Consider the following 23,165-nt stretch of genomic DNA (forward strand, 5'->3'; position numbering starts at 1 on the left):
ATGAAATCACCCAAGAACCGAGACACATAAAAACTTTATTAGTTACCACTGAAATAAAGTACAAACAAGTTCGTCTTGAAAGATCCCAAAATCTTTATGCTTTCGGTCTGCAGAGTCATAAAATAGTGCCTGACAAATTTTAAGTGATATTCTAATTAATCACTGGATTTTTATAGTTCCTTGTAAGCTGTAAGTTGGATATTAACAAGACAGGGTAAGAGGAAAACCCCTGTACTGAGCCTGAGTTCTAAGTCCTTTGCACAAACCCACTGGTCAGCCAGGCCAGACTTTTGCATCTGCTAGAAACGGAATGGACCATTAATCTGAAGATTATCCTTACTTTCACAATGATTAAAGTAGAATGTAAAATGGACACAAAGTTCACAAATGGATGGAAAATTATTCCAGTTGTTTCTCTGTCATGTGCAGGAAGCACGTTCTGGGGCATTTTTACATTGTTTCTTTGGTAAAACTAACACTTTGTAATACACTAATAACACAACCCCCTTTAATACCATCACATACTCAGTAATTACCATGAAAAAGTATGATCCAACACTTTCATACACACACATTTCTGATTTATATTCTTCAATTGGATACAGTGACAGTGTAGACAATCTGGGACAATTTTGGACCTAAAGGGGGATTTTGTTAAAAGGGAAGCAGATTTTTTATACTCCCACCATCAGGAACAAATAGCTCCAACAATGAGTGGGAATTTGCTTTCAAAGAATGAATTAAATTTTTTTAAGTGACTATAAAATTATTACTTCAATTCTTGTTTTCTAAAAGTTACAAAAATCTCTTCAATCAATACGTTCACCTACCTCATAATATAAGGGAGCACTACCGCCTAGAGGTTTCTTTGCCTTTTTAGATGTACTTCCAAAAAGTGCACTTGTTCCATTAATCTGTAAGAAAATTCATCTATAATGAAAAAGAAAGGCTTTCTTAAAGAATCCTTAGATATATGTAACTTTCAAATACCTCGGTGACTTGAGGGGTTGGGGAACCTAGCAAGGAAGAGATAGTCATCAATTCGTTCAAATATTTACAGTCACTTTGGTAAGCTGTTAGTAATTATATGAGGATGTGCCATCTGACAGAACTTTTCTGTGTTATCATTCCCCTCTAACCTCTGACAGCTAGGATTCTCTGGAGGTTTCATTTTTCCAGTTAGTTATGGGCTTCCTTGGAATATTAAATAGTTTTTTCTTTTATTGTTATTGAGTCTTTTATTAAAATAATTCCTCACAGAACCCAGCATGGAGCCTAGTATGACCTCAGACATTTTTGTTGAATGAATGAATGTGGAAAGGGCAACATTCACCGATAAAAACATAATCCTTCCAGATTAGATGATTCAAATTTATTCCAGCTAAGTGTTTGTGCAAAGTAATGCACCAAAACTTGCCAAACAGCCCAAGAATATGATAGTTTTATTTATTTCATTATTTTATTCTATTATTTTAAGAAGAAAGTCTCCAAGGGGCTTAGGGGTGGGAAGAGACAGGTACCTGCTGGAGAATGTCTTGCCAGGAAACCATACTGAAGAGTCTGCGCTGAGGAACTTGGACAGCGAGGGTGAGGGCTTGAATGAGAAGCTCATCCTCAACTTGGTTTCCAACGACAAAAGCGATGGAGCTCTTCCAGTCATTCTGTGACAAAATCAGAAGGAATTAGATTCTAAGTACTCCTGGCTAGGTAATTTTGTATCAAACGCTTCCACTGAAGAGCAGGATAATTGTCCTATAAACCTTACCTTTAAAGACAGAGTTAAAAAAAAAAAAAAAAAAAAAAGACAGAGTTGACCTTAGAGTGTATGTGGGTTTCTGATTCAAGCAGCCGCAAGGCGGCAGTATTGTGACAAATTTCATGCAACTTGCCCAAAAAGCATTTTTCTTGAGAAACAAGGCCTTTTATTTTAAGGAAGACAATTAAAAAAAATAAAAAAAATTAAAATGACACATTTTCATTAGAATGCTGTGCAAGAATAATTTGGTGTTGGAAAGTAATAGTTCATTCATATGTTACAAATGTACATGAAGATACAATCTCCAAGGCAGAAATCTTTGTTTTGCTTCCTGATACATCTTAAGACTCTAAATACTGCTAGGAACATAGTAGAGGCTTGATAAATATTTGTTGATTGTTGGGTGATATTGAACGAGTTGCAAAATGGGCTTTTTTATAGGAGGTAAAATTCAATTCCAGAGTTTTTGTAAAGGACAGAACTAGAACACATCTTTTCCTCCTAATGTAACACAAAATTCTCATTGCTAATTCACATATGGGTTCTTTCCACTGTCAAGAAATAGACTGCAATATTAAACTTGGACATGAAATTCTTTGTCGAATAGTGTAAAGAAATAAGTTACTAAAAAACAATATTCTTATTCAGTAATCCCTTTCCCTCTATTGTAATTTCTGTTGGGAAGAGGCAATTCTCTGGAGGAGATTAAGAATGGAATTTACCGACTTTCCCATTGTGTGGTGCTGAGGAAGGCCAAACTCATGCAAATCAGGTCTAATGCTTTTGAACACTCACCACGTTATGGGAAGATGGACCAAGCAAACATGATACAGACAACAGGAAAGAGAGATAATAATAAGGGAGGGCACTCTGGCCCTGTGACCTCTTTAGACCTTAGTTTCTCCATTTATAAAATAAAGGGGTTGGACAGGGCAATATGTAACCTTCCCTCTAGTTCCACTCCAGAGATCTGATACAAATAGAGTAAAACTCCCCCTTGGTCAATTCCAAAACAATGTCTAAGAAGATTTGGAAAGACTTTACACAAATTTAACGAAATGCATAATTTTACATGGTTCTCTCTGGTTTCTGTCCAATTCATAGTCAGGGTAATGACAGAACTAGAGTATAGATGGGAGGAAAGACCTTAGTACAAATTCTTCCTTACCATCAAAGGTAAGGAGAAATTTGTCCTTAAACTTAAGAATTTGTTCTTAAACTTCTCTTACTTCTCTCCATGGAAACTCACTAACCCTAACTACATAACAAAACCCACACAATTTTCAATGTTATCACCAAAACAAAAAACACACATAAAAGCATAAAAATGTCTATTTAATCTACAAAGTATGTATTTGCGTTTGTACACGTGTACACGCATGCATGTAGGTGTGGCTCTGTGTTTCCCTCTGTTATACTGAGTTTAAAATCTTTTTTTGTTTGTTTACTAATTCACCATAGGAAGATTGAGCATCTGTTTTGCAAATAGCCTGATTCTGAAAAGCAAGTATGATATTTGTAACACAGTCTTCTGAAAAAAATTCCATGATCACAAAATGACCTTTCCCCACACTGGATGCCTTTCTTTTCTCTTGTCTGCTCCCTCAGTCAAAACTGCATTACAATCATCATTAAAGAACAAAAATCTTTCATTCCATAATAAAGCAGACGTGGTTCCTGAACAGGCAATACCTTGAAGTTCCTGTCAGTTACAGTTTTCAGCACTGAAGATTTTAATGACCACCTCTACCCCCTTATCCCACTCCCTCTTGCAAATTTCCTTGCCAATATTCAAAACTAATAGTGACAAGCAATGGCTGCCTCTCAGCTCTTTGGGGGACAATTCAGAAAGCAGGCATCGTAATCCACCATCTACCCATTAGTATCTGGTATCCAAGATGGGTGTTGACTATTGCAGTCCAGAAAAAAGGGGTCGGGGGAGGAGGAGGTAGGAACTAACAATTATTGAAATCTGCCATGGGCCAGGCATATGTTATCTCATTGAATCCCTAAGTAATCCATTTAAATAGGGGCACTAATACTTTTAAAATGGAAAAACAGAGGCCCAATGACGTTAAACACCTTGTTCAAGGTCATTTTGGCAGAACTTCATGGAGACCACATACATGGCTCACAATTGGTGATCATTTCAGAATAGTTTTGAGAGCAAGCCTTTAGGGTCAGAATGCCTTTCCATATCCTTAAATTGCACCTAATGGCTACTTTGGCTACAGTAAGCCTAATAGAAGAAGATTTAGATCACATGTTAAAGTGTACAGAACCTTCAAAAACAGATGAATGTATTAAAACCTTAAAACGTCTAAGATTACTTTTTTTTTTTTTTTTTTTTTTTTTTGCGGTACGCAGGCCTCTCACTGTTGTGGCCTCTCCCGTTGCGGAGCACAGGCTTCGGACTCGCAGGCCCAGCGGCCATGGCTCAGGGGCCCAGCCGCTCCGCGGCATGTGGGATCCTCCCGGACCGGGGCACGAACCCGTGTCCCCTGCATCGGCAGGCAGACTCTCAACCACTGCGCCACCAGGGAAGCCCCTAAGATTACTTCTTATCAATAGTCGTTTTACAAAGGCTAAAAGAGTTTGAGGGAATTTCCCAAGGTGGTCTCTCTCTTCAAGCCCGTTGTTCTTGCTACTAGGAGTGTATCTTAACATAAGATCAGTTCCTCTGATTCTTGGCACTGTACTGAAACTTATGGGCTCCCTGAGATCACCTTGAGACAGTCTGCCTGCATTAGAGCAGGTCCAGATTTGTTCACGTTCAGAGCTCTCTACAAGGCCCATTGGGAGCTGGGCCATGTCTCCCCATTGGAAGGGGTCTCAAGAGTCCAGCCCACTTTCCCATCTGTACTCTCTAGCCCGCCAAACTCCTGCTCCAAAAGTTAGATCTATTTGGCAAAATAGGACCCATGGAGGACTCTGTTGGAGCCATGGATTAGTGTTTAATCATATTGCCAGAACCCAGGGAAGCATGAAATGGACTGATCAGACAGTAATAAAGCAAAGATTGCTTGCAGGGAAGGATGCGCTCACTGGCATGTTGCACTAGGGGGCAGCGAGATGCCAGGAAATGCACAATATTCTCATAACGGAGAGCAAAGTCACTTCTCTGGGTCTAACTAGGGAGACTCGTTAAGTAAATGACACTCTGCAAATATAACTTTTGAGCTTTTTCTTAGTATTTCAGGATAAGGGTAGATTCCAAGTCTCTCCTAACTGGCAGCAGTTTTAGAAATAGGAAATTATTTTGGAAAACATTCAACCCAATTTAAATTTGGCAAAATACTATTAAAATACACCCTTCCACCCATATTCCACCCCAACATGCAGCTAAACACAGCCCTTAAATTTCAGTTCACAGGGCAGCAAGAGAAATAAGTACAGAGAAAACAAATGTTGACCAGAGGGGAGAAATGAAAGCATATGGCACAGAACCTGATTCACCACACTCGTGAGTCCTGCAGGGCTCCTACCTGTGTGTGAATTTGTTTAAGACAGTTCAAGAAGCTTGGGTGTAATTAGTAGCATAAGCCTAGAGAAAGAAAACATTAATTATTTTAGGAAAACTACACACTAGATGTATCAGTGAAGGAAGAGGGTTTTAGTCTGGCACACCTCAAACACCTTAGGAAATAAAATCAGCTTTCTATTGCCTGGAGACATCAACTGTACATGGTTATTGCTGAGTCTTGCCCTCTAGCAGTTATTGATAAACTCATTCAAAGGATGGAATGAAGTCGTGTATGGACACAATCCATTACCTTTTATTTACTTTATCAGCCTCACCTAATTTGAAGCCTGGCAGGAGGGCGTCCTAACCTAAACACTTACACCCTAGACTTCTGTGGCAAGAAAGTACTCTCGTAAATGCAGAGAATCTGGCTGGCTCACGCGAGCCCACTGTCCCAGAGACACAGGGTAGATCCATAACTATTTTTCTTTCATATACTGCAAATTCTCCAAATTTTACTTAGGGTTCCTATATTCTAACAGAATTACCAAAACCCTCTCAAAGATAAGTGAAACACTGCACAGGGAACTTTATTCAATATCCTGTGATTAAACCATAATGGAGAAGAATATGAAAAAGAATGTATGTATATGTATAACTGAATCACTTTGCTGTACAGCAGAAATTATAATAACGCAACATTGTAAATCAAAAATACTTCAGTAAAATAAATTGACAAAAAAGCAAGTGAAAAGTAGCTTTTGGATGATGAGAGTGAGACTGCTTCCTTCTATTAGCACAAATAATCAGCTGATACAGGGGAAGACAAGGGCAGACACATATGTCTGCTCTCTTCTGCTGCCTTTGCTAGCGTGTCAGGGGGTCTGTTGCCCTGGATGATCGGAGGTGAGATTCCCACAGTCATCCACCCTGAACTGATCAGAGCCTATGGAGCTCTATGACGCAAAAGCCCCAAATAAAATCAATGCAACATTGAAAAAGTCAGGTTCTGTCAAGAGTTATTTAATACCGTGCAGATATGCAAAGCTGTACTTTGTCAATACTCTGCTGAAAGGATAACCTTTTTGTTAAGTAGATTTACTGCCAAATGGACAGGGATTTGTGAATGTCTTTCTCATACCGGGTTTTCCCTTCAAAAGGAGTCTTGGATCTCCATCAGCAAAGGAGTGTTAATATGGGCTGTTGGCCAGCAGAAGAAATATTTTTATTACATTGAACTGGCTGCTCTAATCGTTATTTGTTAAAAAGGGATTCTAACTGTAACATGAGTTGGAAATATGTTTAAAAAATGGGTACACATTACGTAACAAACAAGAACAATATAAAGGACCAGGATATGCAGTTTGACTGTCTTTACTAAATAAGTTCTCATTATAGACTCTCCTTTAATTATAGGTTCCTCACAATTTATTATAAAGACTATTCTTTGACATATCGTCATCATGCTGTTATAAGTGCGCCTTATTTAGGAATTAGTTCACGTGGCTGTCACATTTTCTCAACGAGATTGTAAGCTCTTTAGGTTGGAAAAATTGTTTTATGTGTTTTGCAGCTCATAGTGTCCAATAGTGAATGGAAAACAGAGCAAGGCTCTCTGTGTAAATATCTGTTGTTCAACAGAGAAGACGCTTAGAATGACAATTTTGACCCTGGGAATCATAAAGCACTAGAATGTCAGGAAACTGAGCAGGGCATACATAGCCTTGAAGTCCTTCGGGAGGAAAACAGACTGTATCTGATCTAACATTGTTCATATCAGGGCCATTAACAAGGGTGTGAGGAGTTAGACCCTGCTAAGACATTCCTCTGCTAAAACATGTTTCCTGGGAGTGACTCAGACTAGCAACCAGACTGGCAACCAGGGGAATGAGGCAGCTCTTCCTGACAGTAGGGAAAAGCCAAGGACTCACATACACACATGTGTGGATTATAAAACCATTCCTCCCGTCTCTTTTCTTCTTCCTCCTTTCTCCCATCTCCCATCAAGAGATGATGTCCTGCTCCCTCTTCCCTTCCACCTACTGCCTACGGGCTGCAAATTCTATGATTCCTTTCTCTTTCAAGACCCCTTTGATATTCTTAGAGCTTGATTCTATGGTGGAAGGTATCAGGGTAGGGTGGGGAGAGAGGGAGCCACACATAAAATGAGCCCTCTAGGTCCAGAATCTGAACCTGACCCTTGTCCCCTGCAGCAACACTACCACTGGGTCTGTCTACCCTAATCTTCTGACCTCGCCCAAGGGCGTGCTGGATCTGATTGCCCGCAGCTCTTCCTGACCCTGTTCAGTGGGGCTGTGTTGGTAACCTGAAACTTGCTGTGGTGGGAGCATTTAAACTAAGGCAGTGGCAAATGCTACCAGTAAGAGCTTTCCTCCTGGAGAGCAGGTGATTAAACATTTGCCAGCACACTGAGGGCCCCCATCCCAGGAAGGCCTGTTGGCCTAAGGCCGACTTAGAGATGAATTGGATTTAAAACGCCAAGGCTGTCTCTGAGAAAATACTGAGGGCAAAGCAGATTCTCTCCATCTATTGCCCCTCCCAACCCCAATACACACTGTGCAGCAGTGTGCTGCTATGTGAATTCATAATTAAGTGTCTGCTGATGCTGGCCCAGCCTTAAGCACTATCCTTCAAAATGGGCTCTATAAAAACAGGTGACAAGGTAAGGACAGAGAGGCCACTGTGGGAGGAGCAGGACCAAGCTACTCCAAGGTTCTCCTTGCCTCTTGGCCGTCTCAGGGGTCTACTTCCACACGCAGGATCTGAGCACTGGGGTCATTGCCATGGGAGGGCCCCAGCACCCCTTGCCCATAGGTGACGAGGCGCCCTCATATTTTGGTGGCCCCTTGGAGAAGGGGTGGTGGCCCACAGGTCATTGTGGCATAGTAATTAAGAGCCTGGACTCAGGAGACAGAATGCCTGTTCTTGAATCTCAGCAAACCAGCTGTGTGTCCTTGGGCAAGTTACTTAACTTCTCTGTGCTTCATGTATAAATGAGGGTAACTACAGTACCTACCTTTTGGGATTGTTGTGAAGATTGAATGAGACAATCTATAGAGAATCTTTCTGAGCACAGCACTTAGCAACAATCATAGCCATCATGAGGGATATTATTTTGGGGGCTTCTCCTTGGGTTAGTCATTAGAACAAACATGGTTGTTTCATACATGCTGTTTCAAGTGTGGACAGCTTAGGGGTGAATGAAGAAAAAAATAATCAAACAGAGTATCAACAGCTGCCTCATGAGTGACAGTCAACTTATAAAATAATTTTCTCTTTGATAACAATAAACTTGTTAACTAATATATTTTAAAAATATTTTAGGTCTTTGGAAGAGAGGCCAAAAATCATGAACACAGGATATTTAAAATTCTCCAGGTATAGAATTCTCAGAGCTGTGGGAGAGGATGTGAGAGCGAGGCAGGAGGGAACTTTAAATCCTTTTGCACCTGGTGCAGGTTTGTCAGCGATGTCAACCTATCATCAACTGTGAAAAGACATTGATTAGAGTTAAATAAGGAGTACAGAGTCTGACTAAGGAGATGATGAGTTCTGAGGTAGCCACACAGAGGACCAGCTACCAGGCTGATTTTCATTAGAGATGGGGACCTGCTTACTTGGTTTTAAACAAATAAGAACTTGGCTTTGAAATATATCAGGTAGGGCTAGTTCTTAAAAACAAAAGCAAAGTGACTGAAGTTTATTCTTGATAGAGAACCTTAGTGCATCCCTCTCTCCAGATAAGATGGGCTCCCTGACCTGCTGCTATATCCTGGCTTCCCTGGGCCCTTACAGGTGAATTTCTAGAATTCACCATCCCCTTCTCCTGGGTAGAATACAATTTATCCACATCACCTCCTGTTCAACTCAGGGCCTTAATAGTTGATTTTGGTAACTGGATGAATAAATATACCTCAAGGCTTTAGTGAAATTTAGTATTAAAAAATACTTTTAAAAGTATTTTTTAAATTAAAAAGTATCTTTTTCTTTCCAAACTATCTTCATTTTCAAAAAGGAATCCCAGTGACTCCTGGACTAACTCAAAGGGCTGCCCTGCTAAGGAGAGTATTTTAGGCAGTGGGCTGGGCCAGTGTAAAAGGCTCCCCTAGAATCCTACCACCTGGATAACTTCCTACTTTGCCCATGTGCCTGGCATATAGTAGCATTCAATAAATGTTTCTGGAACTTAGCAGCCAAAACCACACACTACAGAGAATCTTTACACATGCTTAGTATGAGAATGCCAACTAAGTATGCGGCATTTTATCGGCTACGCTCAGCACTTTGGAAGGAACCATGTCTCTGAATCACTGAGCATTTGAATGAAAGGAAGAGCATATCCTCTGGACGTTCAGACAACACTGTAATGTCTTATATTCACTGATGAGAACTCAGAAGCCTGGAAGCATCTTTACTGTGTATGCACACACTACCTGTCTGGTGTTCCTTGTCTTCATGAATAATAAACATCATCACTAGTTAAAATTACTGAAGTTCTGGTGTAAAGATGCAGAGCTCTGAAGTGGTATCGAATTCTGCCTCTGTAGTTCCTCTACTAAATGACCTTGGATCTATCTTTGTGACTCAGCTTTCTCATTTATAAAAATGGAATAGAAACTTCCAAAGGTTGTGGGAAGTCTATAATGATAAAATATATATATTGAAGCATTTTGTAAATTGTAAAGCTACATGCAAAGGTAAAATATTAAGGCATGCAAAGAAAAGATTTTGATTCTCCTTAGAAAATTTTGCAAAAAATGGGTTAAAACAGGTGATTATTTCTGTAATTTTGAATTTGCATATGTCCTGAGGATCTTCTTTGGACAGTTTAGCCTCTGAGCTTAGGCTGTTTGTTTGTCTTTTGTTTTTCAGCGTTCTTGGCTCATCCCAGCAATCTCGTACATGAGTCTAATTCGGTTTTGCTCCATGCATCAGAGAGTTTTAAGACAGCTATTAAAACACCACATGGAAAAGCTTTGCAGGGAATTCTACTCCACAGAGAAGCCACAGAAACCACTACACACCTTAACTATCTCCCCACCCCCAGAGTTGGCTAAAATTACAGCTCCATTATGTTAGTACAATCCAGCCAATTTTATTGCTTGGAGCAAAATCTGAGGTCCAAAATGAACTTCAGAACATAAAAAGTAAGGCAAACCTCAAAAGGAAACAAGCTTCTTTGGGTTTTCAAACAAATATTACATATCAGAGGCATTCTTCTAACGGAGGAGACCAAGCAAAGCCAAGAGGAGTCCTGCTAATTGCTCCACGAATGTAAAGTTGGAACCAGGGACTCACCCCAAAGAAAGGAGATCTCTTTTCATCATCAGATATTAAAGGCTACAACCTTTCATCAACTCCCTTCTCAGACATGAGACCCCTTTGTGCCTTCCTCGAGTCCCTTCAGTGTTGAATTACTATCTTCCACGTTAAAAATTAAGATATATTTTCAGGACTCAATATGAGCTCACTAGTTATCCTAATTTAGCCCTTTCCTTTTTTTTTCCCCCACCTTCCTTTGTCTAATTAAATGTCATTTTTTTCCTAAGCATTGTGACATAGTCCATGAACTTGTATGTCTTTGGCACTACGGCTACACAAAGGAAACAAAATAACCAACCAATGCTCTTTCTAATGAGCCATCCATGCCCCATAGCTGCTGCTTGGTTTGTTACATCTCACTTGTCATTTGTTCACTACAAAGCCACCGATACAGTTTAATTTCCCCATTCATCTTGAGTGAGTGCAGAACACCCAAGGATACTTCTGACTATCACAAGGATATAAAACTGTCCTGATTACAAGCCCTCTATCCTATTTGCCCCAAAATTCAATAAAATGTCTAAGAAATGCCAATATTTTGGTAACCAAATTTCATTCCCCATACGGTCTCTAATACCTGGAAGCAGAACAAAAATTCTTTGTCTGACCACCTGCTCTGATTTTTAGGTCTAAAGCTGTGGTCTTCAAATTAGGATGTGGGAAAGAAGACATCCAAGGATGATCCCAGGCAGTATCAGATCTTCTAGATACCTGAGTTTGTGTCACGTTAGTAGGGAACGATTAAACTATCCAAACACTCCCTGAGGGTGTCAGAAAGACTATGAGACTGTACCTTGAGCAAGAAGTGTGGTAGAGAATCTGTGTTCTGCCTCAATTCAACAAAAAAAAAGAGGCGGGGTTCAACTCAACCAGCATTTATGAAATTATTCTGGTTAAATGTCTGAGATGTAACAAACTGTAAAGGATACCCCAAAATGACTAAGATAGGAGTTTGAAAGTGGGCAAAGAGTGCTTATACATGGAAATAAGTTCCTTAAAAGGTCTTTTCCTTGTGCCAGCTACTTGGCCACCCAGTTGCTTTGACTGGCCTGTCAAAGGAGTTAGGGTGCGTTGCTCCCCAGATCTCGTTCCGTGCAGCAATCCTGACTTTTCCAGCTGCCCAGACCCAAGAGTTGTTCCAGGGACTCAAGAGGTGATGGAGATCTGCCTCTGAGTGAGGAAACTGGGGTAAGACCTCCAAATCATCAAGTGAAGGGTTAAATGTATTGATCAGTACCAATCATTCCTAGTGGGAGGGCAGATTGGAGTGTGGGTGGGTATCTGAGGCAGCTCCTGAGATCTTTTTCCTAGATTGCTTGTAATTTCCTTCAGATCTCCACTCAACTGTCCCTGTTGTAGGGAAGGGTTTCTAGGAGGTGGACAAGAAGGTGAGGTGAAGGAGAGCCAGGGGGGGAGGTGTCACTGAAGCCAGAAGCACAGTGGTGTATGTCGTCAAAGGCAATGAGAAGGTTACCACTGACCTTAGCAAAAGCAGTTGTACTTGGGTGAAACTGATTCCTGCTCATTCCTTCCCTCCTGCAATCCTATACACCCTCATAATTCACATATCTCCTTTATAATATGAACCTCACATGGTTTAAGGACCACATGACAATATATTCTAAGTTAATGATTATGATAAATTTCAAGCCCTAGACCTGGTTATGGTTATTAATTTTCCCTAACTACATAGGTACATGGAGTCTATTTATTGGTTACATCAGGGCAGTAATTCATTATAATTATTTCTTTCCTATTGATTTTCTAATATAGTCCTTACAATAGCTCTTTCAATGTTATAATGAAAAGACCACTGGATTTAGTATCAGAAAACCTGATCATTAGTCCTGATTCCAACCACGTGGTCTTGGAAAAACACTCATGTACTCAGAACCTGGACCTTAACAAAATAATACTTACAGTAGGGAGTCATTCATTCATTCATTCAATAAATATTTACTGAGGAGTTACTATGTGTCAAACATTGAAATGGGCATTAGGAATAGAATGCACAGGCATAAGGCATAAACACTACCCTTAAATAGCATCAGCCTGGGGAAGAAAAATCCACAAATAACAGAGAAAAGAGATTATAGTTAAAAGTATTTCATAAGAAAGTGCTGTATAAAGTATCCATTTCTTTTGTTATATTGTTTATCCTAATTTATTCACTAATAACTTTTGCTATGTGGGTACCTATGCTACACTGGAGATGAAGGATGCAAAGATTAATAAGACAAGGGAAATTAAAGGAAATGAACTAAATCTGTATTTCTCAGCATGGTTAGACTTCAAAACATAATGATGAATTTTAAAAAAAGATAAATTGCAGAACTGGTAAGTACAATATGGAACCATTTGTATAAATTTAAAAAATCATAAACAATATTACATAATATTCATGGATATAGATAAATAGATACATAGATAGGCTCAGAGGATATGCATTCATGACAGTGTGTGCTCCTAGGAAGGGAGAGAAAGGAATGGAACAGGGGCTGGGCGTACGGACAAAGTGTTCTTCCATTTTTTTCCCAGTGTTTATTTTAAAAAAAAGAGAAGCTAGCAATTGTCACGATGGTACAAATGTCCTTGTTATATTACCCTTTGTGCTTTCCTGCATTAAAAAAGAAGGAAGTCTCTGCTCTCAAAAAACCCACATTCTAGTAAGGGAGGCAGATATGTGTACAGTCATAACGTAAAATGATACGGGTTTTACTGTTGACTGCATCTCTCCCTGCATCTTATGTCCCTGCCTCACGGGCAGATGCTGATTGAAGAAAGAGTGGAAGGAATTCTTTGCCCATGTCTCTTGTTTGTCAACCTTCTATCTACACAGTGGCCACACCTCCACCTCCTCAGAAGAGCAAAGCTCTCTTGCTTAGGTTTCTTCCCCTTTTCACATTCTCTTCTCAGTACGTCCTTCACCACTCTGAAGAACTTGCTCCTTTTTCTCGGGCTGAGGGAAAGATTCTGATCCTTTCTCTTTTGTACTAGAGCAAATGACCCACTTTCCTTTGACCTGCTTTTCCAGATTGTCCCGTCAATCCTATCTCTCCCCCTCCAGTTTTCAATCCCTTCCTGCCCTCTCCTCTCTATCCCATTTCACAAAAGCATAGCTGTCTTCACCTAATCCCAGTCTCCCCGCTAACCATTTTCCATAGGATCTTCTTTTCTTCATAGTCAAACTCCCCAAACATGGGACCTAGCGCTTGAGGCCCTGGATCCTGATAAGCCACAGTATTGCTCCCACCTCCCTCCCTCACCTCCACCACCATTCACTCTATCGAAACTGCATCCTTTAGGATCACTAATTGTGTCCTCATCACCAAATATGGTTGCCTTGCTCTGTTCTCCCTAGATCTCCATAGGTGGGGACTTCAAATGCCATTTCGTGCCCTTCTCCCTGGACTGATTTCCATGACACAACACTGTTCTCATTCTGTCTTTACTTCTGTGGCTGTTTCTTCTCTGACCATCAGGCTCTTTCCTTTCTTTCTACCTCATAAATGAGGGCCTTTAGATACTCCATAGAATTCTATGCTCAACCTTCTGTGCTTCTCCTGGCACATTCTCTCTGTTGGATATCCTAGGTCCTCCCGCAGCATCCACTCCACTTCTCTACTACAATCCCTAAGTCGATGTCTCCAACCACGGACTGTGAGTTATAGTCTATGGACTTCCTGATGAATTTCTACTTTGATGTTCTACCATCATCTCATACTCGGAATATCTGAAAGCTGAGTTCTTTACCTCTCTGTATATGCTAAAAACAAAACAAACAAAATCCTATCACAAACAATAAAAATCATCCAAATTCATTAAACTGAATTTGTCAGTTTCTGAGACTTTCTATTTTTCCCAGTCATCATGCTTCAAATCCTCCCTCATTCTCCTTTTGTATATGCAATCGCAGTTACTTTCCTTCTAGAATTTCTTGGATCTGTCACTTCCTTTCTATTCTCATGGTGATTCGGCTAGTTCAACCTATAACTACCTCAAACCTAGACCACTGAAAATACCTTCTACAGGGTCTATTCGAGCCTCCAGCTTCTTCCATCTCTAACCTATTAATTTTTTCTAAGACATCAGTTTAATCATTTCACGCTTCCCTCACAGAAAGTATTTTAATTGTCTAACTCATAGACTCTAATGGGATAAGTCCAAACTCTATCTTACTAGAATTCAAAATGCTTTACATTCTCTTCCCCACAGATTTTAAACACCGTATCTCCCACTATTTCTAAACTCTCACAGCTCTCAAATTGTTCTATGTAAGTTCTTGAGTCTTAATTTTGCCATGTAAATGGGAATACTATTTTTAGAGCTGTTGTGAGGATGAACCATGATAGTGTGCGTAAAGCACCTAATCCAGTGCCTAGGGAGTGGTTAATTATGTATCACAAATATGTCATGTGTTTTCTCAGCTCTCTGTTTGCTCAGCATGGTCCTTTTATACAGAATTCCTTGCTTCCAGGTGAAATTCCTGCTTCATCTGTGGCTCTTGGCTGGGCTGAGATGTGGCTAAACATCTCAGCCCAGCAGTGACCACTGTGTCCTCTGCTTGCAAACTCATTATCGTTACTATACTAGTAACAGTACTTACATTGAGGTCATGATATTACTGTGGGTCTTCAGCTTTAGTGTGCACGAGAATCATGCTTGTTCACGTACAAATCGAAGTACAAACTACGCTCCACCCCGAGTTTCTGATTCAGTAAGTCTACGGTGGGGCCTGGGAATTTGCATTTCTTATAAGTTCCCAGGCGATGCTGTTGCTTCTGGTCCAGGGATTACTTTTAGAATCACTGTTGTCTATGTTTTCTCTGATTAGCTCTATGTCTATGCTTTCTCTGATTAGCTCTAGGTGGCAGGAATGCTGTATTGTTCCTTTTTCCATTGACCCATCCTCCCCTTTCTATACATCCCAGGTAGTACATAGGGCAGTAGTTTAATACAAAAGGAACAAATGTTTTTCAACTGAATTTAATTACTTACTGAAGCTATGGTCAAACTCCATATTTACTAGCTGGTTGTACTCAGTCTTAAACCATTTCCAATATTTAAAAATCTACTAAAGGAGAATGTCTTAGTGATGTCAGGTAAAGAACATATTATTTGTATATAAAAACCACATTAGATATAGATATAGCCTCAAGCTTCAATTCTTCGTTAGTAGAGAGGTATATGGACTCTAGGAATTTAATAAAGGAAATTATTTCTATTTTCCTTTGGAATGCATTTTTAAAGTTATACTTTGGGATGTGCCCATCTTACATTCTGGAAATTCCTAATGCTTTAAATAATTCCCCTATGAAAGTATGTTTCTGTGTCAAGGACCACTCTCTGCCTCCTCTGAAGCCCAGAGATGGACTGGCAGTGAGGGGATTAGAAGGAAGGTGTCCATACCAAAACAGGACAGAGGAAGAAAAATAGGGAGAACTTTCAGAAGACATTAAAAGGGTAATTTTGTCCCCAAATCTGGGGAAGATAATGGTTGGCAACTTAGTAATTGCTATTCTCCCCCTGGCTCACCCATGACTCAACTGCTACTGGGCTAAAGATACATTACAGAAGGAAGCTCCAGCTCCACAGCTGACCATGTTTAGGGCTTGGAATTGACCAGTGGGGTACGTCTACTATAGACTTACATAAGGAAGATCTAGGAAGGCATCCATCTTTCCTAGTTTGATTTTATTTTAATCCCACTTTCTCCAGTCCAAACTGAACAATTCAAGATGAACAATCTTTCCTACCGAATTCATTTAAAACATTTAAATACAGTTCTTTTGTTTCAAGGTGCTTGTTCGTTTGACCAAAAATTTTCATCGACCAAACTAAGTTGGATAATTTTAAAGACTTTTTCTAGCAGCTAAAATTCAAAGTAGAGAGGAAACTTTCAACCTCCTCGATTTTGGAGGAACACTGGCTTCTATAAAATAAGACTAATTAGAGATGCTGATGAGGTCAACATGGAGATAAAGCTAAAGAAAAAATGTTGCCAAGGAGGCTGAGAACAAACTTCCAGTGAAGCCACCAAGAGGCTCTTTGTGTGGTATACGCTGTGTAAGATGAGAGAATTTCCTCAGCTGCTTTGAAGACAGTCCTGATGAGGGTATAGCCAGAGGTCCAGTTCCCATATGGACTTCACGTGACCCCAAATTCTGCTCCACACGACCAAAATCTTTGGCCTCTAGACATGATTGCTCTTAATTACTGAACACAAGAGGGACTAAGCAAAAAAACTTTCTTCAGAAAAACAGATCATCATTGCTTTAAATATGTTTTAAAGCGTATACCCTTCTGAGCAAAAGTGACATCTTCATCACAAAGAATAAAATAACACATTCACAGGTATTTCCACCTCAAAGATTGAAAATATGGTCCTAATAAATCATTTTTCCACAAACATTTTCCTAGGTTGGTGCTAAATTTATAAGATATGCATGACAAGTCAAACAATAAACATTCTCTAATGCTTCACCTTTATGATTACAGTAATAACTGTGAATAATGAAACACTTTCTATCCTTGCTCAGCCATCTAAATACTTGATGTGACGACAGAGGTAGCTGACATAATGGAAAAGAATATGAGAAAGAATGTGTGTGTGTGTGTGTGTGTGTGTGTGTGTGTGTGTATAAAACGGAGTCACTTTGCTGTATAGCAGTAATTAACACAACATTGTAAATCAACTATACTTCAATAAAAAATTCAAAAAAAAGACAGAGGCAGTTGAAGTCAATATTCCTAACCTTTAACTAGTTTAACCAAAACTCAACTATTAAAGACATATATGGAGTCATAGACAGTTTTAGAGATCCCATGATTTTTCATTGGTGCTTATATAATTTGGGGGATTTCCTCTCCATTTCTATTCAATATATCCTGTCTGTACCACCCAAGGCCACACACTATAGTCATATTTAGCAGAAAACACAATAAGAACACAAAGAATCATGATTGTGAGGGGTGAGGACAAGAGGAAGCCAGGAAACAATTTATTTAATTTTAGAAAGCATTTCACAAGTTTACATACCAAAAACATTGAGTTACCATGGAAGTAGAGGAAATGTTTTGTCACAGAGAACTGGCTAAAAAAACAAAGGCGAAGTTAAGCAGACATCTCTCTGGATGGAGAAGTGTTAACAGCAGGGAGCCCTGGGAACTTTCCTTACATATGTCTTATTTAACTGCCTTTATACAAAATACGTAAATAGTTACAGTGAAACACAAACTTTCAGAATTTAATGTTAGGCGATTTCTTCCATTGCCATTTAGTCCAATTCCTTCATTTTGCAGATGGGGGGTAAAAAATCTATGACATGGAGACTTGGTCAAGGTGACACAGCTAGCAAGAAGCATGTCCTGATTCCTAGACAATGGGCCTTCGTCTGCCACCCTGACTTGGCTTCACTGGCAGATGTTGTGACAATGACATTGTGCCAAGGGGACAATTAAACACTGCAGGGAGATTTCACAAAGCCTTCTGAGTTGAGCAAGCACGTGTGTCAGATGAGATTCAGTGTGGAAAATATAAGTAAATGCATTGAAGAAAACATAATCTAAACTCCAGTCGGAAGTTTAGAGGCTTTATATGACCCAGCAATCCCACTCCTGGGCATATATCCGGAGAAAACTCTAATTTGAAAAGACACGTGCACCCCAATGTTCATTGCAGCACTATTTACAATAGCCAAGACATGGAAGCAACGTAAATGTCCATTGACAGAATAATGGATAAAGAAGATGTGGCATATATATAGAGAGAGAGGGAGAGAATACTACTATATTAGTAGAATACTACTCAGCCATAAAAAGAATGAAATAATGCCATTTGCAGCAACATGGATGGACCTAGGGATTATCATACTAAGTGAAGTAAGTCAGAGAAAGACAAATACCGTATGATATTACTTGTATGTAGAATCTAAAATATGATGCAAATGAACTTATTTACAAAACAGGAACAGACTCACAGACATAGAAAACAAACTTGTGGTTACCAAAGGGGAAAAGGGGTGGAGGAGGGATACTTTAGGAGTTTGGAGTTAGCAGATACACACTACTATATATAAAATAAACAACAAGGTCCTACTACACAGCATGGGGAACTATATTCAATATCCTCTAGTGAACCATAATGGAAAAGAATATGAAAAAGAATATAGATATATAACTGAATCACTTTGCTGTACACCAGAAACTAACACAACATTGTAAATCAACTATGCTTCAATTTAAAAAAAAGAAGTTTAGAAGCTTTGATGATCAGTTACAGGAAAGGTGCCTGTATGTCATGCTTCCCCATAGCCATCAGCTTAATGTGCTGCGGTTCCATTGAAATGCCTTGGCTCACCAGATGTAGAAAAAAGTGGGAACAAAATAGAAAACATTGCCCTACAACTGTACAAAACCAGAGGGTCTAAGTACTTGGAAAGTTGTGTTGAGTTTTAGGCATAAAACCTAAAAAGAGATTGAATAGCTGGAAAGAGTCACAAAATGGCAAATAAACTGGTTATAGGAAAAGAGGGACTTCAATGGGAGGACTGACTGAAAGAAATTTAGGAGAGAGAGGGGAAACTATTACTATACAGTAATATAGTACTGAGTACAGCCACAACTACTGAGCCCGTGCTCCGCAACAAGAGAAGCCACCACAGTGAGAAGCCCGCACACCGCAACGAGGGGGAGCCCCCGCTCGCTGCAACTAGAGAAAGCCCGTGTGCAGCAGTGAAGATCCAATGCAGCCAAAAATAAATTAATTGATTAATTAAAAAATAAAAGATGGGCTTCCCTGGTGGCGCAGTGGTTGAGAGTCCGCCTGCCGATGCAGGGGACGCAGGTTCGTTCCCCTGTCTGGGAAGATCCCACATGCCGCGGAGTGGCTGGGCCCGTGAGCCATGGCCGCTGAGCCTGCGCTCCGCAACGGGAGAGGCCACAGCTGTGAGAGGCCCGCGTACCGCAAAAAAATAAATAAATAAAAAATAAAAGATAACAATCACTGAAGTAATTTAGTGAAAGGAGAGAAGTCAGTAGGGACCAGAATAATGTGATTAAGCTCCCTTCTGGAAGATATAAGGGAGGGTTTTAATGAGGGTTTTAATGAGGATGGAGGCAGGGAGATCTTCAGGCCAGGAAACTACATGGGAAAAGTCAGTATGTGCCTGGGGATACTACAGAGACCACTCAACTGGAGTAAAGGAAGATAAAGACGGATGGGCAGAGAAAGACCAAATTAGGCAGGGCCAAGAAAGCCAGGCAGAACATCTTGCATTTTATCTTGTGGGTAACTGGGAGCCAATGACGGTTTCTATGGCTAGAGCTGAAACATGGTCAACATTCACCATTTCTTAACATTTCCCTAGTATGTTGCCAAACTCATACTGGCAACACTTACGTTTTACTTGTATTTAATATTTTTCATTTGCTATAAAAACAATCACGTATACCATCTAGGTAGATATTTTGACATGAGAACTCCCTTTGGTTCCAAACTCATTCAAATAATACATTTTTGTCTAAAAAGAGAAATTATAATGTGAGGTTATGAAAAGTCCATTTCCCTCTTAACATTCTTCCTAGCAGCTCAGTTGTTTTCATTGGCCTTTATTAAAACAACCTTTGTGTGAACTGGCAATCTGTTTGGTAAATATCAATGAAAGCATATTTCAGAAAATATAGTAATAAAATCCAAGCCAATTTCAGAAATATGCTTGCTGCCAGACATCAGTCTTCAGCTCATGAGGATTTCCAGTAAGTCTTACACATTAACATGAGAAATAGCTTACTGTTTAAGATCAAAAAAGTTGAAAAATTCTTCACTGCCTCAAACGTTATTCAGGGGGTCTGTCCATAAAATGTATTTCTCTTTTGATAAACTGCATTTATAATGGTTTCAAGCACTTCAATTCAACTGAACATTTTTCCTCCCAAACCTACTGAGACTGCTTATTATCATTCTAGTATCTATATACTTTAAGAGGTCTGGAGTATTAATAATTTCAGCAATACCTATCTGGAACCCTTATCTACTTTCCAAACCTTTATAAGATAGAAGCTTTGTTCAAGACTCCAAGGAAATTCTGTTACTATTTTTCAAGTGTGCACAACTCAGCTATTGTCACTAAGCTACATTTAATAAGAGAAACCTATTATTCCTCAGCTGAAGTCTAATGAGGAGGAGAAACTGCTAACTATATGTTCTAAAGAGCATTCACTTAAATGCCTCCTGGTTGGCAGATAAAATATCTCTGTGAAGTGAAATGGAATCATTGCATAGTTCTTTTGGGGGTACTGTTACAATCAGCCTATATATCTGCTATGATGGTTTTTTGTATAAATGTTTTCTGTCCCTTCCTCTTCTCTTAGAAAACATCTCCTCAGTCTAACTGTCCTGGTTTCTACAATAAAGGTTTCTTCATATTTCAAAGTAAATCAGTGAATTAATTTCGTATAGAGTTTGAGTGTGGTTCTGTGTGCCTATAAACGTGCTGGCCATTGTGGAGTAGATATAAGGAGTATAATATATGATTTTTCTGTGAAGCAGCTTACATTACATCAATACTTGTGCTCTATAAAACATGAAATGATAGCAAATAATTCAAGGCATTCTCACAACCAAGGACTGAGTTGTAAAAGACAGAGCCTAGATCCAAGGTGAGGGAAGATAAATGTGGGTTAGGGTATTTAGGAAAGCTCACTGCAAGGCGTGGCTTTATGAGAGCCTCGAAAAATGGGCCTGATAAGGGGAGGGAAGGTGGAAATTCATTTCAAGCAAAGAGACTAATATGAGTGAAAAAGCAGGATGCAGGGAGTGAACTCTCTTATTGAAGGGTTATTAGATGCCAGATGTGATAAAATATTTATGAAATGAAATAAATATCATTTACTCCTCACAGCAAATCTTTGAGGTGGATATTATTATCTCCATATGACAAAAGGAGAACGAGGCTCAGAGAAGGTAAGACATTTGCTCTAGGTCACCCATTAGGCCTTTCAAAATCAGGATTCGACACCTAGGTCTACCTGGCCCCAGAGCTGGGGCTTTCTCCAGCAGCTCATTGCCTCCTTTGTGGGTCTATGCTTCAAGGAAGAGAATGTCTTGCCTCTAGCAATTCAATGTGATGGTTAAATGGAGGCCAGCTTAGGGCTTCCCTGGTGGCATAGTGGCTAAGAATCTGCTTGCCAATGCAGGGGACAAGGGTTCAATCCCTGGTCCGGGAAGATCCCACATGCTGCAGAGCAACTAAGCCCAGGTGCCACAACTACGGAGCCTGAACTCTAGAGCCTGTGAGCCACAACTACTGAGCCCGTGTGCCACAACTACTGAAGCCCGCGTGCCTAGAACCCATACTCCAGAACAAGAGAAGCCACCGCAATGAGAAGCCCGCGCACCACAAAGAGTAGCCCCCACTCGCCACAACTATAGAAAGCCCGTGCATCAACGAAGACCCAACATGGCCAAAAAAAAAAAAAAAAGGAATCATTATTTAAAAATATGTGGATATTTATATTAAAGAAGAGTTGAAGGCTTAATCAAGAAGCAAAATCTTAATGATAAATATAAGGCAAATGACAATGAGTATCCATTCCCTTAAGCTGGGTATTAGGGACCTGAAATCATCATTACAAAATGAAATCAGTGAATTGGAATAGTGAGGCTGGCTGGGTTAGGGAATGTGTAGATTGTCATAATTTTTTTCTGTTGTTGTTGTTTTTTTTTAACATTCTCTATGGTGGGTCACAGTAAGAGAATGAAATAATTGCTGTGCCAATAGTTGGTCTCACAAGTTATGGCTGCCTTCTTGCTACACCTAAAAAGGAGAACTTAAACTTGGAACAAATGAAAAGAAATAACCATCTTGGATAATATGAAAATATGGAAGTACTTAAGAATTAAAACTAACAAAATCCCAAACCAAATCAACTCAAACAAACTTTGGAGAACCCTGAAATTCTGAAGAAAATATTTGGCGCAAAAGTCTATAATACCTTAAAGAAAAAGAAAAGGGTTTGTATCTGGCTTCTCAATATTCACTATACTGGTATCATGCTGTCACTTCACACAGATAACATTGTGAGGATTTTCCCCACTGTGTTAACACAAAAGTCTTGATCATAACACAAGATTCCATTTGAAACACGTAGCTCACTCATTTTGAAGCCACGTGACAAGCTGTAGGCTTCTAAAAGGAATAGCTATGCTGTTTGAACAATTTTGGTAAATTTTCCTAAATTTTCATGAGCAAAGCTTCTACTAATCTCCCCTTCCCCAGCATCACCTGCTATGTAGGTTTGTAAGAAATGGAAAAAATCAGAGTTGATTACAAAATCTCTCAGACCACAGTAAGATCAGCAAGATGGCCAACTAGAAAGCTCTAGGCCCTCTGTCCTTCACAGAAATGTTAGAAGAACAACCAGAGATTGACTAAAATAACTTTATAGGAGCTCTGAAACCAGTCAAAGATCTAAAGCAACCGAATGAATGCCCAGTCAATAAAAAGCCACATTCAATATGGTAGGAAATTTTGTGGCACTTCTACTCTCCCTTGCCCCACGCTTTCTCTGGAGAAAGGACAATCTTTTCAATAATTCGTGCTG

The 23,165-nt window shown here is 39.7% G+C and overlaps 1 protein-coding gene across 1 annotated transcript in view; it reads right to left on the reverse strand.

The window, feature by feature from the left end:
* Positions 1–23,165, reverse strand: part of SPAG17 (sperm associated antigen 17) — a 219,757-nt gene that overhangs the window by 192,183 nt on the left and 4,409 nt on the right. Inside the window, 2 exon segments of the mRNA XM_065887534.1 lie at positions 831–914; positions 1,521–1,661. Of these exon segments, the coding sequence (XP_065743606.1) occupies positions 831–914; positions 1,521–1,661 (225 nt within the window).

This window comes from Phocoena phocoena, chromosome 1 (assembly GCF_963924675.1).
Source record: "Phocoena phocoena chromosome 1, mPhoPho1.1, whole genome shotgun sequence".
NCBI lineage: Eukaryota > Metazoa > Chordata > Mammalia > Artiodactyla > Phocoenidae > Phocoena > Phocoena phocoena.